General features: G+C 37.1%; 1 protein-coding gene across 1 annotated transcript in view; it reads right to left on the bottom strand.

The window, feature by feature from the left end:
• LOC109713518 (histone-lysine N-methyltransferase ASHR1) overlaps positions 1-24,169 on the bottom strand; it is a 43,714-nt gene that overhangs the window by 13,950 nt on the left and 5,595 nt on the right. The window contains exons 2-13 of the mRNA XM_020237650.1: positions 19,021-19,166; positions 17,095-17,229; positions 15,273-15,327; positions 15,062-15,180; positions 8,290-8,378; positions 8,101-8,182; positions 7,843-7,941; positions 7,640-7,730; positions 7,420-7,539; positions 7,182-7,288; positions 6,980-7,049; positions 5,655-5,718 (exon numbers count right to left, since the gene is read on the bottom strand). Coding sequence (XP_020093239.1) covers positions 5,655-5,718; positions 6,980-7,049; positions 7,182-7,288; positions 7,420-7,539; positions 7,640-7,730; positions 7,843-7,941; positions 8,101-8,182; positions 8,290-8,378; positions 15,062-15,180; positions 15,273-15,327; positions 17,095-17,229; positions 19,021-19,166 — 1,177 coding nt within the window. The remainder of the gene's footprint in view (positions 1-5,654; positions 5,719-6,979; positions 7,050-7,181; positions 7,289-7,419; positions 7,540-7,639; positions 7,731-7,842; positions 7,942-8,100; positions 8,183-8,289; positions 8,379-15,061; positions 15,181-15,272; positions 15,328-17,094; positions 17,230-19,020; positions 19,167-24,169) is intronic.

Here is a 24,169-nt window from a genome sequence, read left to right on the forward strand (position 1 = left end):
TATCTCTCCTGTGAAGTATTCATGAATTTGAAGAACCGCACTTTCAAGGCCTTAAAACTCACCCCCTTCACCAAGGAAAGCGAGCCGGCAGTTTCCTCCTATATACTTGACGTTTCCTCCATCCTCCTGGAAGAAGCCATTAAAATGACAGCGCACTGGTACTTCAGCGTTCTCCATGAGGTGGAAGCAATAAAGTTAGTTGAAATAAGTGCAATGGCATTCGTGTATACATATATAATCTAGTTCGATTAGATGAATAAAAAGTTTTATTCACAGTGGATAACAGTAGGTTCGTTAGCACCATAATTCGTTTTCGAGAACAAAATAGCTAAGATGGTAGCAGATAGACAATAGCCTTCTCCCGCCGGCCATCGTTACGACAATCCAGCATCAGTTACACCATTTGATCCGATCACTACATTCCTTTGAACTTATTTTACACTATTTTGAGGTATATTGCACCAACATTTCAAACTGTTATCAAATAATTTTACCAATATTAGCGCCACTTTTTTACTTTTTTAAAAATGCTTGAACAGTACAAAATATCAGCGAAATCTTACGCCCATTCCTCGAGGTATGTTCTTGTATCATAAGGAAAATGTTATAGCTTTTTCCCTCGAAAAAGGAAAGCGCGGCTACCGAACCCAAGGATAACAAGGTCTTTTCGCCTATTACTCACCGGTTCTTTAGCTGCATTCTCTGTTGCATTACTGTACAAAAAATTTGCACAATTCAATGTAGGTATTGCAATATTTTTGTTCCTGCAGACACAAAAGTTTGCAATATTGTGATTATTGTTGTACGTTTAATGCAATAAAGTAACCCTTTTTTAACACCGAGGGAAGAGTGCATTTGCACTGGTTATAGACTCGTTGCACTATTTCCGTCAACATTGCACTAAATAGGTCAATATTACAGCATTTACAGTCTCTTTTGAACCACTACATTCGCAGTAGCATTTACAATTTGCACTTTTTTAGATATGATTGCATCGGTGGCGCCAAAGTTGCACTGGTTGCTTGGCCGTGTGGTACCTCTTTGCAAATGAACAACTTGTCCTCCACTTCCTAACCCCAAAGCCAACTCCCTCCTTCACGCTTCTTCCATTTCTCTTCTGCAAACACCGAACGCGGCGGAGAGTTTTGGGATAAACTGCCAGGCCTGTATGGAGGAGGGCGAGGGGTTTACAACTAGGGTAAGTAGCACGGGACGCCGATCAGGGAACCGCCTCATGGTTTAGTAAGAAGACTAACTAACGAGGGAGTGGGATGTTGCCCTAGTAAACAAAAAGATTAACTAACAGCGTTGCACTGTGAATGGCGGAGGTTGCACTAGTACGAGCTACAAGTTGTACTGTTAGAAGGGTTGTTGCACCATTTCTCTTCGCGTTGCACCAATTTTTCCGTTGTCGGCTGCGTATTTTTTTAAATTTAGCTTCAAAATATTTAATTTTGAAAAACCAAACACCAAACACCGGGGCTAACGAATAGCGAGGCCATTTGGTTTGCATTCCAATGACTTGGAGGTTGCAATACCACACGTAGGGCGTATTTAATGCCCACCCAGACGCCGTATATTGAGGTATACATATCTAAGCGAATACAAGTGAGACGAAGGTAGACGAGGAGCACTTTCGTAAGATGGCAGAAAATTCGACACGAATCTACAAAATCAAAAATGGCGGCCCAGTTTGGTAAAAGCTCAAAACTTGTGAATTTTTTATGCAAATAGGCCATTTTAATTTAACATATAAACTTGAAATTTAAAAAATTAAAAATTAAATTTTAAAATTTGAATATTTAAAATTTAAGACTTAAAATTTAAAATTTGAATATTTAAAATTGAAGACCTAAAATTTGAAATTTTAATATTTAAAATTTAAGACTTAAATATTTTAAATTCTATATTTTGAATTTTAAATATTTGAAATTTGTACTTTGAAAATTAAAAATTATATTTTAAGTTTTAATTTTATTATTTTAAATTCTAAAATTTCAAAATTTAAATTGTATCTTAAATTTTAAATTGTAAATTGAAATTTTGAATTTTAAATTTTAATTTCACATTTGAAGTTTAAAATTTTAAATTTAATATCTAAATTTTCAATTTTAAATTTAAAAGTTAAAATTTGAATTTAAAAATTCAAATATAAAATTTAAATTTAAAATTTGAATATGAAATCAAAATAAAAATTTAAAATTTGAGTTCAAAATCAGAATCAGATTTTAAGAAATAGAATTTAGTTGCTTCTGATTTTGGGCCTCAAAAATTTTAAAACTTATCTAAAAATCAAAATCAAAATCAAATTTGGAATGTCAATCGCAAAAATCAAAATCAAATTTTGGAAACGAGATTGTCAAACACTCTATTAAGTCAAAAATCACTTTTGGGCCCAAAATCACTTCTCAAAAGCTAGGCCAAATACTTTCTAAGGAACGAATGACTGAAGCACCAGTCCTAAGAGTAGCTAATTTTGAGTGTGTTTGAGGTTGCATGTGAAGCATCAGGAATAGGCATAGATGGAGTGTTAAGCCAAGAAGGCCATCCTGTAGCTTAATTTAGTGAAAAGTAGAATGAAGCCAAACAAAAGTATTCTACCTATGACAGAGAATTATATGCTACAGCTTGCCTAGAAAGTTTATTCTTTTTTCTGACCATCAGGTCTTGAGGTATCTAAATTCAAAAAAGAAGTTAGGATCCCAACACGCCAAATGAGTAGAATACCTTCAAGAATACACCTTCATTCTCAAACATCGTGCTAGTGTAGACAATAAGCCTGCAACACACTAAGCTTGAGTGTCAAAGAAGAATATCCAAGTCGCCTCGACTTTGGTGAAATCTACGCTGCACTTTCGAAGGGTACGATCACTAGTAATGATTATGTCTTACACAATCAACATCCTTTTCGGGGATGTCAATTATGCATACCCCACGGGTCACTACGAGATTTCATTGTGCTGGAACTGCATAGGGAGGATTAGCAGGTCACCTGGGAAAGGACAAGACCATTGCCATGGTGGAGGAATAGGTTTTACTAGCCTAGCTTGAAACGGGATATTGCAAAAATTATTGAGAGGTGTGGGATGTGTCAACGAGCTAAAGGCAAGCGGCAAAATATGAACTTCGTTTTAGGTTTACCCAAGACTATTAGGAAGCACGATTCGATTATGGTTGTTGTCAATAGATTTTCTAAAATGGTACATTTTATACCCTGTAGAAAAACATATGATGCCTCTCACTTTTCACGTTGCATGGATTGCCCAAAACAATAGTTATTGATAGAAACGTCCGATTTGTTAGCTAGAAAACTCTTTAAAAATAATGCAAACAAAATTGCAATTTTCATCTGCGCACAACCTCCAAACAAACAGACAAAGTGAAGTTGTCAATCGAGGTTTAGGTATTTAGTAAGGTGCTTAGTTGGCGATAACACTAGCAATTGGAACACTATTCTTCCCATAGCTGAATTTGGATACAATAGCTCCGTCAACTAAACACCAGCATGAGTCCTTTTGAAACCAGTACCGGATACAAACCATGAAAACCTATTGATTCAGCACCTTTACCTATCGGTTACCGAAGCAGTGAATATGCACTCTTTTGCTCAACATATACGAGAATTACATAATGAAATTCGAAGACGAAGAATTCTTAGTAACGAAACTTACAAGAAATCTGCTAAAGACCACCCAAAAAAAAAAGAATTTAAAGGAGATATGATTATGGTCAAAATTAGACCTGAGCGGCTTCCAAAGAAGCCGTTAAGAAATTGCATGCACGACGAATGGGTCCATGTAAAATTTTAAAGAAAATTGGTTCTAATGCCTATTAGTTGGAATTACCACCCAACACAGAGATTAGCTCTACTTCTAATATTGAAGACCTAACACCCTACCATTAAGATATATATGACTCAAATTTTTCTTCATTTGATAGTTTTATTCCACCTTCAAATTGTCTTTCTACCCCTTCTTTGTAGAAAAAGAAAGGTGGAATCGAAACGATACTCGATGACTGTATTGTATCCACATGAGATGTCGGGAATCGCATATTCTTAGTCATATGATTGTACATGCCTCATGAGGACGCGATGTGGCTCACACGAGAAGATTCAGAGGATTGAACCCGAAACTTCATAAAGAATACATTATCGCAATTCGTCAGAGACAAATTTTTCCAAACCAGGGAGAGTTGATGAGGAAACGGGTCCTAAAAAAGACTTGTACTCGTCGTCAGAACCATATTTAGAATATTTGGTCGGACAATGGACCGATACTAGAAGCCTGACTTGAATTTGAGTCCGATTCAAATTCGGTGGATTGATTTTGAAAGTTTTACCAGATTAGGAATTTTATTTGAAAGTTTTAGTTTATTAGAAAGTTTTATATTAGAATTCTATTCCTTTTTAGAACTCTATTTTGAATTTTGCTATGCAAATTTGTTTAATTTCCTTTTCAAGACTCCTGGTCGTATTCTTAGCCGTTTTAATGTATATTCTATAAATAAAGGTCAAGACCCTATTGTAAGGCATGCTTTTGATTAGGGCATGTTTGATTGCCCGTAAGTGAAACAATAAAAGTGGTATTTTGGCGAAATGGAATTATTTCGGTTGTTTGGATTATAAAAGTAAACATGTAAGTGACTTTTAAAAAGTGAACCCGTGAAGTGGATTATAACTAAAATCCACTTTTTTGACTTCGGCAAAAAAAATTCCTAAGTCGTTGAAAGTGGGCCGCCTACTCCACGTGACTTACAAATCGCATCCAAAAACCTTCTTCCATACCATCTACAAAAAATAAAAAATAAAAAAAACCACCGTATCTTAACCAAAAAAAACCAACACATCTTCAAAAAAAAACAAAGAGAGAGACGTGCCTTATTCCATACCATCTACAAAAAAAAAAAGAAAAAAAGCAAAAAAAAAACTACGCATCTAAAAAAAATCATTTTATTTTTTCATTTTCTTATATAGAACCAAACAATAGAAGTCATAAAAACTGTATTTTTTTCTTTCACTTTTTTGAAACCAAACACTTGAATTCAAAAGTGACTTTTACAAAAGTCACTTTTCGAAAAGTGACTTTTTTCACTTCGATCACTTACGGACAACCAAACATGCCCTTAATGAGAATTGAGTTGTTTAAATTCCTCGTATATTTTCCTTGCCTTTGCAATAGCATCGACCGGAGTGAGTCCAGCTCGAGAGCGAGTCTCGTGAATTATCTTTCTATTAGTTAGGAGTACTAACAAACCGGCTAAGACTTAACGATGGAAAGAAGTTACGCCGACTCACCCACGTGCATGCAATGGATCCGACCCTGTGAAAACTAAAAGGTGCGATCTTTTCCTAACCAATCTCTAATTTAAGTTTTCAAACTTCTAGATTTGTCGCTTATTTCTTTTCGGTTTGATTTTTATGAATTGCTCGATCTGTATTTTATGCAATTCTCAAGAACCCCTAAATTCCCTAAACCTTCCCACATCAATCGGTAAAGTGTAATTAATAATGGACAAATAGATCATGTGGAGCAAATCAACCGAAGAATATTGCACACAAGAAAAAGAGTTCACTGAGCATGCCATACATCCATTGTTATATAAAAGATAAAATGATTGGGAAAAATAATTAGGGTACTTCGACTATTTCTTACCACTCAAGCTTTCCACAAGTATAATATTGCAGTCCTACCATTGGATGAATTCTTGGGTACATACCTAGCCGAAAAGTGGGATTATATCAGTGAACATGTCAAATTAATAGTCGAGACAGACTATAAAATATGGAGTATATATATAATGAATTATGACTTGTAAGTCTTGAGAGAAGGATATTTTCTTCTTTTTTTTTTGGCCTTTCTGCTCGTATGACCAACAATGCTTCTTTTGGTATACACACTAAAAAGGGGTATAAATCGTACACCCTATCATCCAGGGGCTATCGTTACTCCTATGTCTTGTCAACTATTTTTAAAAAATAAAATTAAAACCACAAATGGTTTGTAAACCCTTGAATAGGGGTATAAGATCTACACCCTTTTTTTGGGGTGGTACAAATGGCATTTTCCTTGGTGACAGAGCAATACTATTAGTACACCCCAAAAGAGGGAGAAAACCTTACACCCTATCATCTAGAGGCTATTAGTACTCCCAGGTCTTGTCAACCTTTTTTCAATAATATTAGAAATCACAAAGGGTTTGTAAACCTTTGAATGAGGGGCATAACATAGAATTTTCCTTGGTAAAAGAGCACCGCTACCTGTACACCCTAAAAAGGTTATCTTACACACCATCATCCAAGGGTTACAATTACTCCGATGTCTCATCAACTTTTTCTTTTAATAATATTAAAAGCCCCAAAGAGTTTGTAAATCCTTGGATGGAGGGTGTAAGATCTACACTCAGCTAGTATTTTCCTTAGTGAAAGAGCAATGCTACTTGTACACCCCAAAAAAGGGTGTAAATCTTCCATCGCATCATCCAAGGGCTATTATTACTCCCATGTCTTGTCAACTTTTTTTAAATAAAAAATCCCAAAAGGTTTAGGGTGTGCAAGATCTACACCCTCTTTTTGGCGTGTAAAGCTAGGATTTTCCTTGGTGTAAACCCTAGAAGTTACCTTCTTGTCTTATTATTAATCCCTAACTGTTGCTTTTTCACAATTTTAATGACAATCCCCAGGCAATCTTTTCATCATCAAGCTACTTTCATTACGTTTCTGGGCAGGAAAAAGCACTTTGCGATCATAAACAAAATGCTTTTTCTTTCTTGCTTTCTTGTAAACTCTGAAACCAGACAATCTGCTGAAAATTTAATTTTCTCAGCACATTAGGTCCTCTGGTGCACAGTTTGCACTACTGCAATATCAAACTTAAATTTGAAAAGAAAAAAAAAGAAAAAAAAGAAGATGATAAGCACTTAATGAACATAAAAATTTAGGTATATTGTAATAACTAGTTGAAAAGGCAAATATACATACTCTGATAAACTGGAATTGTCAATTTGCAATAAGTCAAGGCACCTGCCCAATCTTTTAGCTCCATGGAAACCTGTATTAACAACATTATTCAATTAGAGATTTGACAACTCACTTCACTGTGATTGTTCCTATTATTTGAAATAGAATGATATTAAAAAAAAAAATCAGGGAATAGAAAGCAGCGACCTATGAATAGATTTACCTTCAAAAGAGTTTCACGAGTTCGTAGCAGGTCAAGTGAAAATGGATGGCAGAACTTTATCTGAAGCTGCTCAACAGTTTTATACATAGTGCAAGCTTCAGAATAATCTATTCTCATGTCAAGACATTGGTCCATAAAAACAATATTATTTTGATGGAATCAGATTATAACAGACTATTCATAGAGCTTTGGAAACATGAATGCTAGAGAACAATTAGGAGTTCATCGAAAAGGATATTTCCAGCAGAGAAAACTGTAGAAGCTTTGTCTAATAATCGTGCTATTTCACTAGACATCTTTTTTGCTTCTTCCTCATCTCGAGCTAGACCACATTGTTGACATGTTAACACCTTCTCTTCTGCAAGAAAAACACAACAGCTGATCCAATGTGTTAAACTCAAATGAAATAGGTTATCTTTGAGATAGGTTAAGCAAGCAGGTCACTGTTGAAAATTAACCTGAGTCAAGAAGCAAAAAACCATAGCATTTCGGGTCTTTACATCTGTAGCCTTCAAGGATAGCATCATCCTGAAGCTCCTCATTTGGATTCTTGCATCACAAAACAAAATAACAGATGTGAAAGTAAAAAACATGAGAAAAAAGTTACCATACCCCCCAACCGAAAAAAAGGATAATCAGAGTAAGCCCCAAAAAAGAAAACCTTCGTACAGCGAGGACATCTGCAGGTGAAAAAGTACTGATTTAGATCATTCTGCCTTTTCTTTGTGGTAGCTGCAGTTTCTATGTAACTTATTAAGACCTTAAAAGAAAAGAATTTGTTAATGACATAATCAAAAGCCTCACCTTATTATATACTACTGAAAAATGCAATATAAAAGGGATGATCTCCTGATTCGACAACAAAGATGTGTGTGTGCGCGCGTAGAGAGAGAGAGAGAGAGAGAGAGAGAGAGAGCACCTCAGTATCTTTATTTATAGGTTCCAATGCACGAACATATGCTACCCGACCTTCAAATACCAAAACTGAATTCGGCACACAACTGAAATTCCAAATGATTCCAATAAGACAACCGTATAACTACAAATGGAAGTCTTGAACTAAAAGGCCTCGCAAGAAAAAGGGAAACTGAACCAAGTCATAGACTACCTGTGATTAATGATAGATATTACAGGGTACAGTCCAGTTCCCAGGGGCCTAAGTTCGTCATCGCATATTGTATGAGCATTGCATGCCAACTGCATCAAACATATTACAAGAAATTTGAATATGATTATTTTGAATTTGAAAGTAAATTGTTAGATGTGCATAACAATCCTGTATGTATCTTCTGAGTAGAAATTAGACAATCGCATGAACATAGAGATTGAGGAAGGTGCAAAACTTTTATTAGCACTGAAAATTAGATTATGCTCAGATATATTCCTTTGGTAATGTATGATTGCATTAGACATGTTCTATTCAACATCACAGCTAGAGGTCCCTGATTTTATGCCCATATTAATGATAATAAACAAGCTCCCTTGTCACTAGTGCACTGGATATATACATACCCAACTAAAAAGATTTATAAAGTGAAGGAGTGGGCAAAAAGAGCACCCTGTGCGTGCATGAATAACTGAGTCGACTTGTGTGTGTGCGCGCGTCGCGGGTGCATGTAAGAATAGACGTGTGATTGTAACTAACCTGACTCAGTGTGTGTGTACACGCGTGTGAGTAAGACGTGATAATTGAACTGACTCTGTGCGTGTGAGAGAGAATAGACATGTGGTAACTAACCTAACTCTGTGTGTGAGAGAATATACATGTGGCAACTGGCTTGACCATACTGTACAAGACCTTCATAAATGGGCAAGGTCACAATGTGAGTTAATGTTCAGCACGTCTGTGGAGTGCTGGACCGAGTTGGAGCTGTTTTGGCGCAAAATGGACGCGACAACGAATTCAAAAAGTTGAAATCTAGTAATCTGGAGTATCAAACAGCTTTGGAGGCCGGGATGTTAATTAAGGCGCCCGAAAGTGGCGAGCGAGCAGAGAGCAAGGTTTAAAGTGCCGTGGCATGGAGGCGTACCGCTGTCTGCCTGGCACGGTATGGCATCGGCACGCTTCCATACTGACACATGATACACTTTCGTGCCTATGGATACGCATGACCTCCTACTAACACGCTATGGCACGGATTTATTTCAGTTCTTTTGATTCCAATAACCTATTATAATATTATTTTAAAAAATTTAATCAAATAATTATGAATAATAGTTTATTATACTCATCAATTAACATACTTGTAAGCTTTTTTGTATGTAAAATACAACTATACTAGATGCAGAATAGAAATTTTTACAGGTTAGAATTTTAAAATGCAAAGACATTTTTCTTTTCTTTTTTTTCTTTTCACCATATTACATTCTTTCTTTATAAAATACAAAAAAATTATTTTAAAAATTATTTTAAAATATTTTACAAAGTATTTGAAAAAATTATTTTTTAATTATTTTTTCCAAAAGTAGTAGATCTATCAAAAAAATTAAGTAATAAATTATATAACAAATAAATTAATAAATTTAAGTATCAATTGATTTAATTTAGTTTTTAATTTTATCATTATTTTCAATCTTCTAGCCCAAAAATAAAATTTTATGTTTAATGTGCCTCAAAATTTGTTTATTGAGTTACATTTTGTTCCCCTAATTCGCCAAAAATTTTGCGGTGCGACAAATTTTGATAAAATAATTTGTGAAAAAAATTGGATGTCCATGGTGGAGGCGGAGGGCTTGGACAAATATTTTCTTCCATATATTGATAAACAAAAAAAATTAAATTATAATTTTTTTGACTTAACTAATAAGTAAATTTTCTATTTGCAATGTGTTTGGGAGGGTGTGGGGTACCCAGAATGATTCGGATACCCCAAAGAAAAAAACAAAAAGAAAAAAAAGACGAAAAGGGAAAAAGCGAAAAATAAAATAAAATAGCACGGTGCCGACACTATGTCGCCGCACACTACGCCGTACCGCTCTGCCTCATGCGGCACGGCATCGGGTGCCGCAGCACCGGGGGGGCTATCCGAGACCCCTCCAGTACCATGCTCTCTTCTTGAGGGCACGGTACGTATTTATGCATTGTGGTTTTCTATCTCTCGAGGTAGTCATTTTTCGAAATGAAGTTTCCGAGTGGAAAATAGTTTTAAAAAAGTTTTCGAATGATTTAATGGAGGATTATATAGAGTTTAAAAACAAAGCTTCCTGGTAGAGAGCACTTTTAAATAAGATGATTGTTGTACTGTGCATCGCATCATCCAACGCCTAAGGAGTGTTTAGAGACATGCATCATCTCTAAGGATCGCTAGCTGTATGAAAATGCATCGCATATATTGTTTGTGAATTGGTAAATGTAAGTTGTTGTTGTGATCCTGATGTTGTTGCGGATACACCGTGCAAATATAAAGGAGACTCTGTCCAAGTAGACAGAGGAACTTTGTATTTGTGGCGGATCTGTCTGTCACTTGGGCCAAGTTGAATTCGAAAAAAAAAGAGTACGTTTTCCGCAACTCTGATTTTATAAATTGTATCCATTATAAAAAGGCTTTTAAAATCGGCCCCAGGGCATGACAGATTTGGAGTAATTGCAAGGATTTCTTGACTTAAGGTATTTTCTACCTATTTTTCTTATAATTTTGGAGAATTTTAATAAGTAAACCTTTGGAGGTTTTAACCATTTGGAAAATCTTTTGGCGTTAGAAGAGCGAATGGGACAGCTTGGTTCCGAGAATCGAAGGATTTTAGCCAACTATCCGATGGGTTCTGTCTAAACCGAAATCAGTGAATTCCCTCTGTCTTCTACGCTTTTATTGAGTCCAATTCTTGGTTAAACATAACATTTGGAATTGTTATTGATCAAGGATTTAAGTGTCGTGGCACGGAGTCGTGCCGAAAACTTGCCAGCACAGTACGGCATGGCATGGTGCATGCCAGGTCATGCCAATGTGTGCCGATCACAAAAAATATAGGATTTTTTTACAAAATAACCATCTAAAATTTTATAATTTGCGAAATAACCCTATCAAATTTATATTTGGCAAATTAACCCTAGAAACGTGGTGAATCATTCACCGCATTCTGAAAGTCTCTAAGGTCTTTTAAAAACGGTGAATCTTTCACCGCATTCATTAAAGCGGTGAACGATTCACCGTCTTCTTCATAATTTTTTGGGAAAGAGAAAAATGAGGTTGTTAAAATTGTACGTAGATTATACGGGAAATAAAAAAAGTGAGGTTGTTAGGATTGTGTGTGGAATATTAGAATTTTTGTTTGATTGTTAGAATTGTATGGATAGATTATTAGAATTTTTTTGATTATTAGGATTATATGGATATATTATTAGGATTTTTAAATTGTTAAGATTATATGTGATGTTTGATTATTACGATTGTATGGATAAATTATTATGATCTTTTTTATTGTTAGGATTGTATGAATAGATTATTAGAATTATCAGGTTGTTAAGATTATATGTGATTTGTTAAAATATTTATGCGGTTGTTAGGATTATAGAAAGAAACAGTAAATAAGTGAAAGGCGGTGATTCACCGCCTTTGTGAGAAATTAGGAAAGCGGTGAATCATTCACAATCTTTATGAAGACGGTGAACCATTCACTGTCTTTAAGAGATTAGTTTTCCAAATATAATTTTGGCAAGATTATTTCACAAATAATAAAATTTTAGAAGGTTATTTTATAAAAGAGTCCAAAAATATATGTGTGCCGACACGTAATGGCATGAGATATTTATTTTCTTTAGCAACAAATTATGCCAATTATTTATTATGTACTTTTATCAAATCTTTTGAATTTCATTGAGAAAATTACTTCCTAATTTCAAAAATAGAGGGTTTTAAAATGTGCCATCAGCACGAGGGCTATATCATACCGATATCTTGCTGGCACGATAAGGCACGGTAGATACAGCCCATACCGATGGGCACTTTAATCCTTGTTGTTGATGACATAGCACATAACATAAGCACCATACGCATGTCAGTTATAAACTTCACGCTATGCCTTGTATAGCATTGAGACATGAGCTCCATTGAGACAGACATCTACTTAATAGTTGTATGATTATTTCACATTCTATTTATTACGAGGATAAGTTGAGATGTATAAACTTCTTATTAGTCATGGACACTCATTGTTGTTACTCATGCATATGACCTTTAACATCTTGAGACTTAGTAGTAATGGAAAATGAGAACTATTACACAACTATAGGTCAAGTACATAGGATAAATTGTCCTTGAGACCAAAAGCTGCAAGAGCCAAACTATGCTAATCTAGCATATGCTTGGTAGGGCCACTCCCTACAAACCAAGGCCATCCAAAGGTAAAGCCATTGCAACTAAAATCGCCTTGCTCTTTGAGCGCCGATTGGCCAACGGGCGAGAGACACGACTCCATACATGGGGTGTCGAACACAGTCCATGACGCACGTCGCAAACTAGGACCATATCACGTGCAGGTCCTCGAGAGATTCGCAAAAATAGTGGCACTCGAGCATCATTAAACAAATTTGATGCATAATTGATAGTTGAGGCATCACACCATTTACTTCTTATGCATAAAGACATGGTGGTAGTAGTACATGATTATAGTTCCTTTTTTCTATTAGTGTTATTCGAGCTTTTCTTATTATTCATGCCTCAGTTGACCTAGTGGTATAGTACACCCCTCTCGATAGTAGTACCAACTGGGGACTATTTTACATAGTTTTCACATCCATTATTTGTTGCCTTCTAGCACAGGAGAGGCCCTGGATCACGGCAAGGATGTTGCTTAACAGCTAAAGTCATCCTACCCACTTGGACCACATAGAGGTTGCCCCTTTTTCACCTCTTGAAAGTTTATGTGAAAGAGGATGATGATGTATCCATACTAGACTAGTTCATGTATGCATTTGGGGAGATATGTGTCGGAGTTGTATCCTATTTTGGAGATAGAATTGTATTAGAGCTATGTTTTCTTTTGGGAGTATACTTATGATGGGTGGTATCTACTTATGTACTTGTATCTACTAGTTGAATATTTACTAATGTTGGATGGATGAATGTTAAATGTTATAACTAGTTGTGGATCATTTGCTCTTGATATTCAAGTAGTATGAAAATGTATTGTTTCTTGGTGGATGATTCGTTGATTGTAAACACCTTGTGTGTGCGGGGTTGACAATATACATGCAGCGGGTCTGTTTATGTGCTCGGGTAGGCTTCTGTTGTGGCTGCGCATAATAGAAATTTAAAAATATCTAACAAAAATAAAGCAACTATAAATTAAGAAGAAAAACAAAAAAAAAAAACTAAATCAGAACTTTAAAAATCTAATTAAGTGTACAAGAGGACATTCACAAATTATTAATATCATAAACCAGGAAAGATATTCTCATATATAAGGAAAAAAAGGAAAATCAAAATGAAACCACAAAGATCATCCTGGGTAATATTCTAGATCACTAGAAGTCGTACTTAACCTAACTAATCTGTTGCTTAGGAATAATATTGTATCTAGTCTCAATGAGGATTCTTTCTATGTGGAGCATGTTGAGACAGCATCAATGTTTGCCACTGTATATACAGTATCACACGCTGCAATCAATATCTAATAATTGATGTACAGCACATAACAGAGAATTTTTTTTATAATAATCCTATCAATTTTTATAATTGTAAAAATAGATTTTTTAAAAAAATAATTATAAAAATAGACCTCTAAATGCGGTGAATGATTCACCGCATTCATTACTCCTTTTTAGGAGTAAAAAAAGAATAAAAACGGTGAACCATTCATCGCTTTTATCATCGTAGAAATATAGAAAGAAGTAAAAAAAACAAAGAAAGCGTTAAAAGCGGTGAACCTTTCACCGCTTTTATAGAACCATATTTACAAATAAAAATTTAACAGATATATTTTTAGAATAAAATTTTAGGAGAAGATTATTGCACTAAAAAACCCCATAACAGACCTCTGCTTGAGCAATTCTAATTTAATTTATGTCAGGACTACATTGTCAAACAATGAACTTGAGGTTAATACTTCCATATGTTAACAATTTCGCAAGACTAGCAGGAATCAAAAAGAATATTCTTTGCAGGTTTTAATTATTTAGTAAACAGAACAGCTATTCCACTCAAATAACCTACTTTTTCTCCTAAATCCTAACAATGTTAATAACAATTCTTCATGACACTTCATAACACCCAATAGTCACACAACGGATAATACGAGTGTGAGGGACTTATACATATCAGGCACACTAAAAATAATAATTGGGCTTAAGCATTTAGGCTAGTGGTTTGGACCGAACAAATTAAAGTGCTAGTGGGCCAGGTCATTATAGTTAGTATCAAAGCCGATTTACCAACCGAAAGTGTGAGGGAGGCCTAACATCACCTAGTAGTCTTGGGCTACACGTGTGATTAGACCGATAAGGACGTTAGGGCCTAAGATGGAGAAAATGCAACACCCCAATAGTCCCATATCGGATAATGTGGGAGAGTGTGAAGGACCTATATGTAGTAGGCACACTCGAAATAATAAGGGCTTAAACATTTGGGCCAGTGGGTCGGATCATTACACATTTGAATAATATCGCAGAATTGGTAAGGACGAGAATTCTTTTCACACTTAAGTAATGATTAAGAAAACATGAAAAAAGAAACTACCAATAAATTAACAAGTAAAATATTCCGAGTGAGTACAATTGGTCTCTGATCATTAAGATGTTGAATCTGGCCATAGATGAACTAGATTTAATAGTCAACCGAGATTCAATACAACAGAAAAGCTAATGAAATGGTTATTCCACATTTTTTTCAGTCATTTCACACAATATGTTCATTAGAGGAACAAAACATCAATTCACACTTCACCTTGGAAAAGTTGTGTGTAATCTCCTTGAGGTCAATCTCAAGCGATGGAAGCACCAACTTGACGAGGTTAGCCATCTGTGCGTACAGCACTAGTTGCTTTTCATCAAGGCCAGATATATCTTCATTCACATAGTTTGTCAATCAAACAACAAAAGAACATGGATTCTAAGAACTAAAAATTGACCACAATGTAAATTTATATTGAGGATACGAGATTCCAAGGCATTCACCAAGTCATAGTTGTCAGTTTCTGAAGTAGGAATGACCTTACAATAAAAAAGGTTAGGTTGAACAAATTCAAAGATTATTTACTGTATGGTGATATGGTGCTAGAGTTCCAACTCAAGGAAATTCACCTCATTATAGCAATCAAATGTTCATTCACAAAGTTTTGTTGACAATAAACAGACAAGGAGGTGGCCATTCATTCTTGCAATCTTAATTTTAGCAATGTAATATGAGAGACCTTTGATAGCAACAAACTAATCATGATAGAAGGAAAAAGGAACACAAAAGGTTCAGATGACCTGTATATTCATGGTGAGACAAGATTTTAGAAATTAAACAGAAGGTCAATAACGAAGTCATTTAGCTAGAGAGTGACTATTCTTGCAGAATTTGCATGCATTAACACAAGGGAACAACCTGAAATTCACACCGACACACACGCATGCACGCACACATGCACGCCTACCGGCCCGCCAATCCACCAGCCCAGAAGGGAACAACCTGAGGCATATTTCATACCCACACACATGCACACACCCACCCACGCACGCACACGCAGACACGCACACATACACATGCGCAAACACGGACACACACGCACGCACGCACGCACGCACCCCTGCACCCCCCACCCACCCACCCACATATATAAACAAAGTTACAATGATCAGATAGACTCTGAAGGGTGAGTATATAACAATGGTTGACAAACAGTTGAATTCATAAGCATGCATGCGCAACACATATATAAATAAAATAAAGTTAACGATGATTCTGTAACAATGGTTCACGAAAAGGTGAATTCACAGCATCTGATATAGAGAAAAAATTACCCAATACTAAGTAATAAATTATTTTACTAAGATTCACAAAGATCAAGAAAGGACAGGATTTGGGCCAAATTAATTTTGACCGTTTCAAGTCCAATGAAAACATTTGCAGAAATATGAACTTGAAGATACAAAAAACAAGTAAAGAGAACATAGGATAAAAGAAAAAATATGCAACTGAGCAGGCATACGAAAAGTTGGGCCCGCCAAGAATGAGAATCATATGAAAAGAAAGGTGTAATATATTGAAGATAGCTTCAAAGAAACTATAATGCAGAAAACTAACAAAATAGAAGCTAGACTAATTACAACAAGTAGTTGAAGTTCAACCGTGATTTTAATTATGTCCTTAATTTAATTCCTGAAATTTGATCAGATGAACAATTTAGAGCCTTCTATTTAGCTAACATTCATCAGTAGAGTATATTATCTTGCAGCTTTTAGAAGCTAGCCTTGGCAGGAATTCTAACAAGGCACTGACTTAGCGCTTATTTAAGGTAGACTAACAAATGGTATTAATCGTTACAGCAAACAAACGTCAAAAAACTAAATTTGTTAAAGTTGAAATTCGGAAGGACAATTTGCTAAAATTGAAATTATGACCACATTGAAGTCACATTTTAAGGGCCAAATATGTAGTTAATTGTAAACTACTATGCACTGCTAATATATATAATGACTTGTCAGAAAGGTAATATGGAAAATAGCATGCCTTTATATTAATAGCCTGTTTGTCCTATCAACCTCCTTATTTGGGGAGGTTTTAAAGTCCGTGTAAGTGGGCTCTGGCAGCCACCACAACCCACAAACACAATTATAAAAGAAAAAAAGAACAGGCGGAGCACCAATTTAACATTCCGCTGAACCAGGCTAGCAGCAATCACAGGACCAAACAGGCCCTAAATCAATAAAATCAATCAAGGGAAAAGAATATACACCATGGCTGACAATGAAAGATCATAATATGCAAATCACCTTCTCATTCTGCAGCTTTTTCCTAAGCACAAGCCTCACCATCAGGCGTATGGCAGGAGTAAGCATTTTCTTTCTATCTTCAGAGAGTGCTGCAAGAACTTGGCATTCAAGTTGATGCAACTTCCACTCTGCTCTCTGTTATGAAGTAAAACAAACAAAAGATTATATAACGAAATAGAAATTTTGAACTCCAAAGACTAATTAAGATATCATAAACATAAAAATAGCTATCAGAATAGAAGAATCACAATTGAAGGTCTCGTTTGAGTAACTATTGAGCACCCAAGTATTTCAAAAATGAAAAAGAGAGAGAAAAGAGAATGAGAACTAAGGAATTGAAAGCCAATGGATCATGTTGCTACTTATTCTTTCTATTTGGGAAATCATTAACTTTGGTGCGTATTGCAGAAATTGGTATATTTTATTTGAAGTACGAACATTTTGCAAGCACAGATGCCCATACTACTAAGCTATATGCACTGCAGAGCACTAGTTCTTTCAGTAGTTATGAGGTCAATATATGGCACCATAATAGATCTGGATAAATGCGAAGATAAGAGTAATGACTGTTGATGAGGAAAAGGAATAAAAGCCTCAAGCCTGAGTCTGACACTAATTGGAATATGTATAAATACCAAACGCCCTGAGTTGCCCTGGGTCTAGGCAATATTTCAGTCCAGCATAAACTATGGTAGTCCCACTAAGGTTCCTTGGACATCTGATGCAGCCAAGAGATTGACTATAATTTTAAAAAAATAAAATAAAATTTTCGTAAGTATTATTTTCGTTGTTTATTTTAGATATCTTTTTTTAGATTTTTAGAAATTTTCATGTGGAATAAATTTCTAAAAATTAAGGATATGGATTTACAAGTTTTTGAAATAAATTTAGATATATTTGTATTATGAAAATTCCAAAAATCAAGAAAGTTGATTATGATTAGGATTAGGATTTGATTTATTATAAATAGGCTAGATACCAATTGTACAAAAAGATTTTTTCCGTAATGAAAATTTTATTAGATCTTTGTAATCATTTTATCGTCTTTGTGGTCTAGTCCTAGCCTGTGTGGCTTTCCTCTTCTTCTGTCTTTATCCTTCTCTCTATTCATTCCTTTTCCTCTCTACCACCGCTGCTACAGTACCCATTGCTATAATACCCACAACTACAATACTGCTTTAAATTAAATATATTGTATTAGGAAAATTCCTAAAATCAAAAGAATTGAATAATATTAGAGTAAGAATTTGATTTATTATAAATTGGCTTCATATCAATTGTAGAAAAAGAGTTTTTGATTAATGAAAGTTTTATTTAGATCTATGTCATCATTCTAGCCTATGTGACTTCTCTCTTTCCTTCCTCTTTCTCCTTCTCTCTATTCTTCCCTTTCCCCTCTTCCACCTGCTACTACAGTACCTGTTTCTACAATACTGCTACAGTATTTTCAGCCTGCGTCAACATCCTAGCCAGGTCCCCGCAAAAACTTTTGGGGCTTGTACCTTTTCATGCCAAATCAAGCTTAGGCTACAACGAACATGTAATACACAGTCCAGGTTATTTAAATTTATTTAGTTTCGAAAACTAATTATTTATTCAGGTTTTGAATTCAGAATGGCATTTCACGTATGAAGATGAGCCCCGTAAGCCGACCATGTGCAGATTGAGTTTGATAACTATCACTAAAATTGAGCTGAATAAATATACGTAGGTTTAAGATTGAATGCATTAGGAAAGCTAATAGTAAAAAATATAGACACGCGCATATGGTTGCATAGTGAAGAGTAATACCCAGCACATTGTAAGTTGGGTTGCAACCTAGATCATTTGCACTATCTAAGACAAAAAAAGGAAAGGGAAGCAAGAAATCACTCTAGTAAAATTATACTCCAGGTTAAATGATACTGATGACAGCTAATATCACACCTGGCAAGCGTTCCCACAATACCATGCAATCCGACAAGCTGAGCACTTTCTTATGTTACTGGAGGCAAAACAACCATCACAACTTGAGCCAGCAGAAACTTTGTTAGGTGCGGAGGCATAAGGTTCCTGACAAATAATTACTTCACCTGCAAAAAAAAGGCTTGTTAGCAGTTTTGAATTACGAGGTTAAAAGATATTGTGTGGAGCTCACAAAGTTACATTCATTACAGTACTATACATATATGTTCAAAGAAGTGAAGATAGAATAGAACTGCGAGGACAAAAAACATTGTAATGATTTTTTGACGAAGATGAAGGGCTTCACTCGGGAACTTCCCAATGAGTTTACAGTCTCCACTAGGTCTATAAGCATGTAAAGTACTAGCCCTCTTTGTAAGATATTGGATCCTCAGTATGTGCGAATCTGAACTTCGGTCGGAATTGACCAAAGTGCGGAGTTGTTCGCTTCGGGATGCTTCGGAAAAGTCCGAACGCATCGAAATGGCTTTAGGGGTATGTAGGACCCTTGTAGGCATTGAGGAGAGGAAATTCTGAAAATTTTGCAGCAAACATGCTTATGGGGTCCGGACCCTGTGCAAGGTCCGGACCCCGTAGCCCGAAACTGCCCAGGTTGGGCAGTGCACTAGTGGTGTAGTTTGAGGGGTTTTATGCAATTTTACCATGAGTGGAGTGTATATGAGTGGATTGAGCTCATTTCCTCTCATCTCCCTCATACTTGCAACCTAAGAACACTCTCTCTCTCTCTCTCTCTCTCTCTCTCTAAGCTCTCTCTCTCTCTCCTAGGGTGAATCCAAGAGGAGAAGTTGGTGAAGGAAGGTGCTAGAAGGTGAAGCCTCATCTCCTTCTTCTTCCTTGGCACAAGAGAAGGAGCTTGTGAGGTAAGCTCTTTGAACTCTAATGGCATATGGTTAGGGTTTGGTCTAAATACCCTAGAAATGGATATAGGTGAATTTCTATAAGGTATTAAGATGCTATTTGCTTGAATTATAGCTTTGTTTAGTATATTCTTGCAAATGGTGGATTCTACGGCTTCAAATTGGGGTTTTTCCATGATTAGGGTTTGGATTGCAATTGACCCTATAGAAACTCAATTGAAGGTAAACGTGACGTTGTGGGCAACTCAAACGGGAGTTCCTGCAGTCGAGCGGCGCGTTCTTGAGGAAAAGGACTGTTTTCGCTTCGTTTCCGCTTGGAGGGCCGAACTGACGTATAAAAATCGCGAGCCTAGGATTCTCACACCTCGGGAGCGTTTAGAGGTAGGGGGTGCTATCCGGAACATCCGGATTTCCTTTTATGTCTAAGTTACTTCATTGGCCATGCATATGTTCATGTTAGCATTCATGCATCATAGAGTAGAATGTTACTTATTCCATTCCTTGCTTGTCTCATGAGGTTTGCATATATATGAGATGGAACATAGTGTTATGTGTATATAGGATTGGATGTGGACAAGGGCTCTATAACGGCATGATAAACCTAACTTGGAACATTGTGGCATCGAAAGTGACATCGACACAAAAGGGTGAACTTATGACATTATGGCATTAGCTAGAGGCAATTATGACATTGTGGCATTAGCTAGAGACAATGTGACTATGTGGCATTAGCTAGAGACAAACTTGACATTGTGGCATTAGCTAGAGACAATGTGATTACTCGAATATGAGGATTGGGATCGGTGTTGTTCCCGGATTTGATTACCACTAGTTGGTAGGGTATCCTCGGGCTAGAGGATTGGATCATGCTCACATTCGTCTGTTTAGCTTGGCGGTGGTCGCTCCACCCAAGCAGTGGTTTTCGAAGTACTTCATGATAAAGGCAGACGTAGTTGTCCCGCAGACGGCTCCGAGTGAGAGTAGCGGACGTCACCTCACAATGCGGGGTTGGGTATATGAGTCGGGGCTTAACCTTCGGGTGGGCCGGCATGATTGGGTTATGGAAACAAAGAAAAATGGCATGCATCATGAACATAGTAGATACTATTACTTGTTTTCCTTACCTGTTCTTTATTGTTCATATTGCAAGGCATAGTAGCATGCTAGAGTACTGCTTTATCTCTAACCATATCTACTTTTGCCTGCTTAGACTTAGTAGGAAAATCGGCGGCGTCGGTAGCCGAACCCAATGGGAACTATTTATTAGTTCTCATCCCACGTTGTTGCAGGACCGAGTACAGGCGGACAGGTCGAGGACGTCGGTAAGGGCATAGCGCCTTAGTTAGCTAGCTACCACCTACATGCATTAGAGTCGGGTACCATTTTGAAAGATCATGTATTATGGTAGAGAGACTTATGTATTTTGGTGAGGTTGCTAGTGATGTTATGTAATATATGGTTGTATTTGGTGGAAACTTGTATAAAATGGTTGAATGCCATGAAATAGATAGATTCTCTCTTGCTCGCTTGTATTGTTATTCGCTTGGATCATGTATGTTGTTGATGTTATTCCTGGGTAACTAGATGTACATGATGATTTTGTTGTGCCTTGGGCGGGCAGGGGAGATTCTGTCCGTTCGACGCCTGTCGCTGAGACCGAACCGACCAAATAGGCGATCGCAGGCTGTGACACTCTTAGTGAAGAAGACCAAAGTTGTTTGCATACAGGATGGCTATTTTACAGTTCTAATGTATCGTTGAGCAAAAAAAACAAGGCATTTATCAGGGACTATGAAATTTTTCGCCCACTGTCCCTTAGTATTTACTCAAGACGAGGGGCATTTTTGCTAGACTATTCTAGAAACCCATGGAAGCCAAAGCATCACAACGTGTGGAAGCTGAAGTAGCACAGCATGAGGGAACCGAAGCATCACAACCTTGGGGAGCCGAAGTGTCATGGGCAACTCAAAGGTTTTCTAAGCATAAATGTGGGCGGTACTCCAGGAGTCATAGGCATGAGTCGAAGAGTCATATTCTGCTGCATATTAGAGGCCTATAAATAGTAAAGAGCCTCAAGCCAATCTCAAAATATTGTAATCAATTATTCTCAAATTAATACAAGTACTTTTAAGTTTCTGCGAGATACTTACAAGTTTATGTGAAACTCTCTCTCTTTTTGCACTTAGTCATGGGGCGAGTAGGTGCAAACTAGCAACAGGAGAGGTATCGAACAATTTCAGGATGACATCACTTGTTGTGAGGGGGAGCAAAAGGTGCTGGTTGAGACCTCATAGTCAGGATCGATGAGGTATCGAGGACCTTAAGATGAGGGCGGCGATCCCTGCGCAGGCGGTGCTTAATAGTGCTGAGGCATAGAAGGAGTATGCCCCAAGAGTCCACAACCCCAAGCCTAGGAGCTTCAAGGGCATGCAGGACGAGGAGTTTGATAACTTCTTGTGGCACATGGAACGCTACTTCAAGGTGCTGCAGCTAGACAACGAGCAGGAAAAGATTCAGACTGCATCCATGTGCCTTATCAATGACACAATGTTATCGCGGCATCGGTGGTCCGCAGAGGCCAAGAAGAGCCAATGCAAGCTAAAGACTTGGAAGGATTTCATACACAAACTCAAGGCAAAGTTCTATCCTGAGCACATCAAATAATGTGCAAAGAGGCAACTTCGATGGCTCAAGCATACTAGCGCAAAAATAAAATTTTATGTTTGATGTGCCTCAAAATTTGTTTATTGAGTTCAATTCTATTCTCCTAATTCGCCAAAAATTTTGTGGTGCAACAAATTTTGATAAAATAATTTGTAAATAAAAAATGGATGTCTGTAGTGGAAGCAGAGGGCTCGGACCGATAGGCCCGAGCCCACAGCCCACCACTGACATCTGAGGGGGGCGCAGGGGGTGAAAACTCCCGTGGTATGGATCGGATATGTAAATTAAAAATTTGCCCGTATATTGATAAACAAAAAAAATTAAAGGCTAAATTACATAAAACCCTCCTGTCAATATCCGTTTTTTCACTTTCCCCTCTGCCATTCAAAAACCTACACTTTGCCTCCTTGAAAAATGAAAAATGTTCACAGGGGGTACGGTGTGACAAAATGACCAAATTACCCTCATCTTCTTTATCTTTTCCTCCCCAATCTTGCTCATCCCAGCAGCAGAGGAGGGCGAGGGCGTGTGTCTGGGCATGGATAGAGGAGTGGGCGAGGGCGAGGCGACAGCCGAGAGCATGTGTGTGGGCATGGATGAGGGTTTCAGGGGTATTTTGGGTATAAAAAATAAGATGTAAACAGAACTCTAACGAAACACTGACGGCGGGGGCCAAAGTGAACATTTTTCATTTTTCAATGGGGCAAAATATAGGTTTTCGAATGATAGAGGGTAAGTGAAAAAGCGAGTATTGACAGAGAGGTATTTTTGTAATTTAACCAAAATTAAATTATAATTTTTTTGACTTACCTAACAAGTAGATTTTCGATTTGCAAAGTCTTCGGGGGGGATGTGGGATACCCAAAATGCTTCAGATACCCCAAAGAACAAAACAAAAAAAAGGCAAAAGGCAAAAAAAAAAAAGCAAAAAGGCAAAAAAAAAAAAAAAAAGACTTAGCCNAAAAAAAAAAAAACAGCACAGTGCCGGCATAGCACTGTGCCGCAGCACACTGCGCCGTGCCGCTCTATCTCATGCAGCACGGCGCTGCGTGCCGCAGCACAGAAAGGAAGTCCGAGACCCCCCTGTATCTTGGGGGCACTGTACGTGCTGTCCCGTGCCGTACGGCACAGAGCGACACTTTAAACCCTCTCAAGGAATACTCCAAGCAGATGTTGACGATCACCAACATGGCTAATACAAAGCTGTTGTTCTTCTTCCTTGACGGGCTCCAACCATGGACGAATAAGAATCTCGTCGGGTGCAACGTGAAGAACCTGAACTCTGCTATCACCCTAGTGGAGAAGCAGCCAGAGTATGAGAGGGCGGACCAGCATCATAGTAAGCCGACAAACAAAGCTAAGGGTGTGGGGACTGCTGCAAACCGAAGGGCGACAAGATAGGGCCTGCGTTGTAGCGGAAGAAGCTTATGTGCTATGTGTGTGGTGACAATCATTAGGCAAAGGGCTACCCGTTGTCCCGACTAAGAAAGGCGAGGACGAAGCAGAACCGACGAAGATAGGCGTGCTCAGGCTCGTCAATGCGGTTCAATAGCTGGCGAGCAGCAGTAAGCCCCTTAAGAATGAGGTAT

Source organism: Ananas comosus, linkage group 1 (assembly GCF_001540865.1).
Source record: "Ananas comosus cultivar F153 linkage group 1, ASM154086v1, whole genome shotgun sequence".
In the NCBI taxonomy this organism is placed as follows: domain Eukaryota; kingdom Viridiplantae; phylum Streptophyta; class Magnoliopsida; order Poales; family Bromeliaceae; genus Ananas; species Ananas comosus.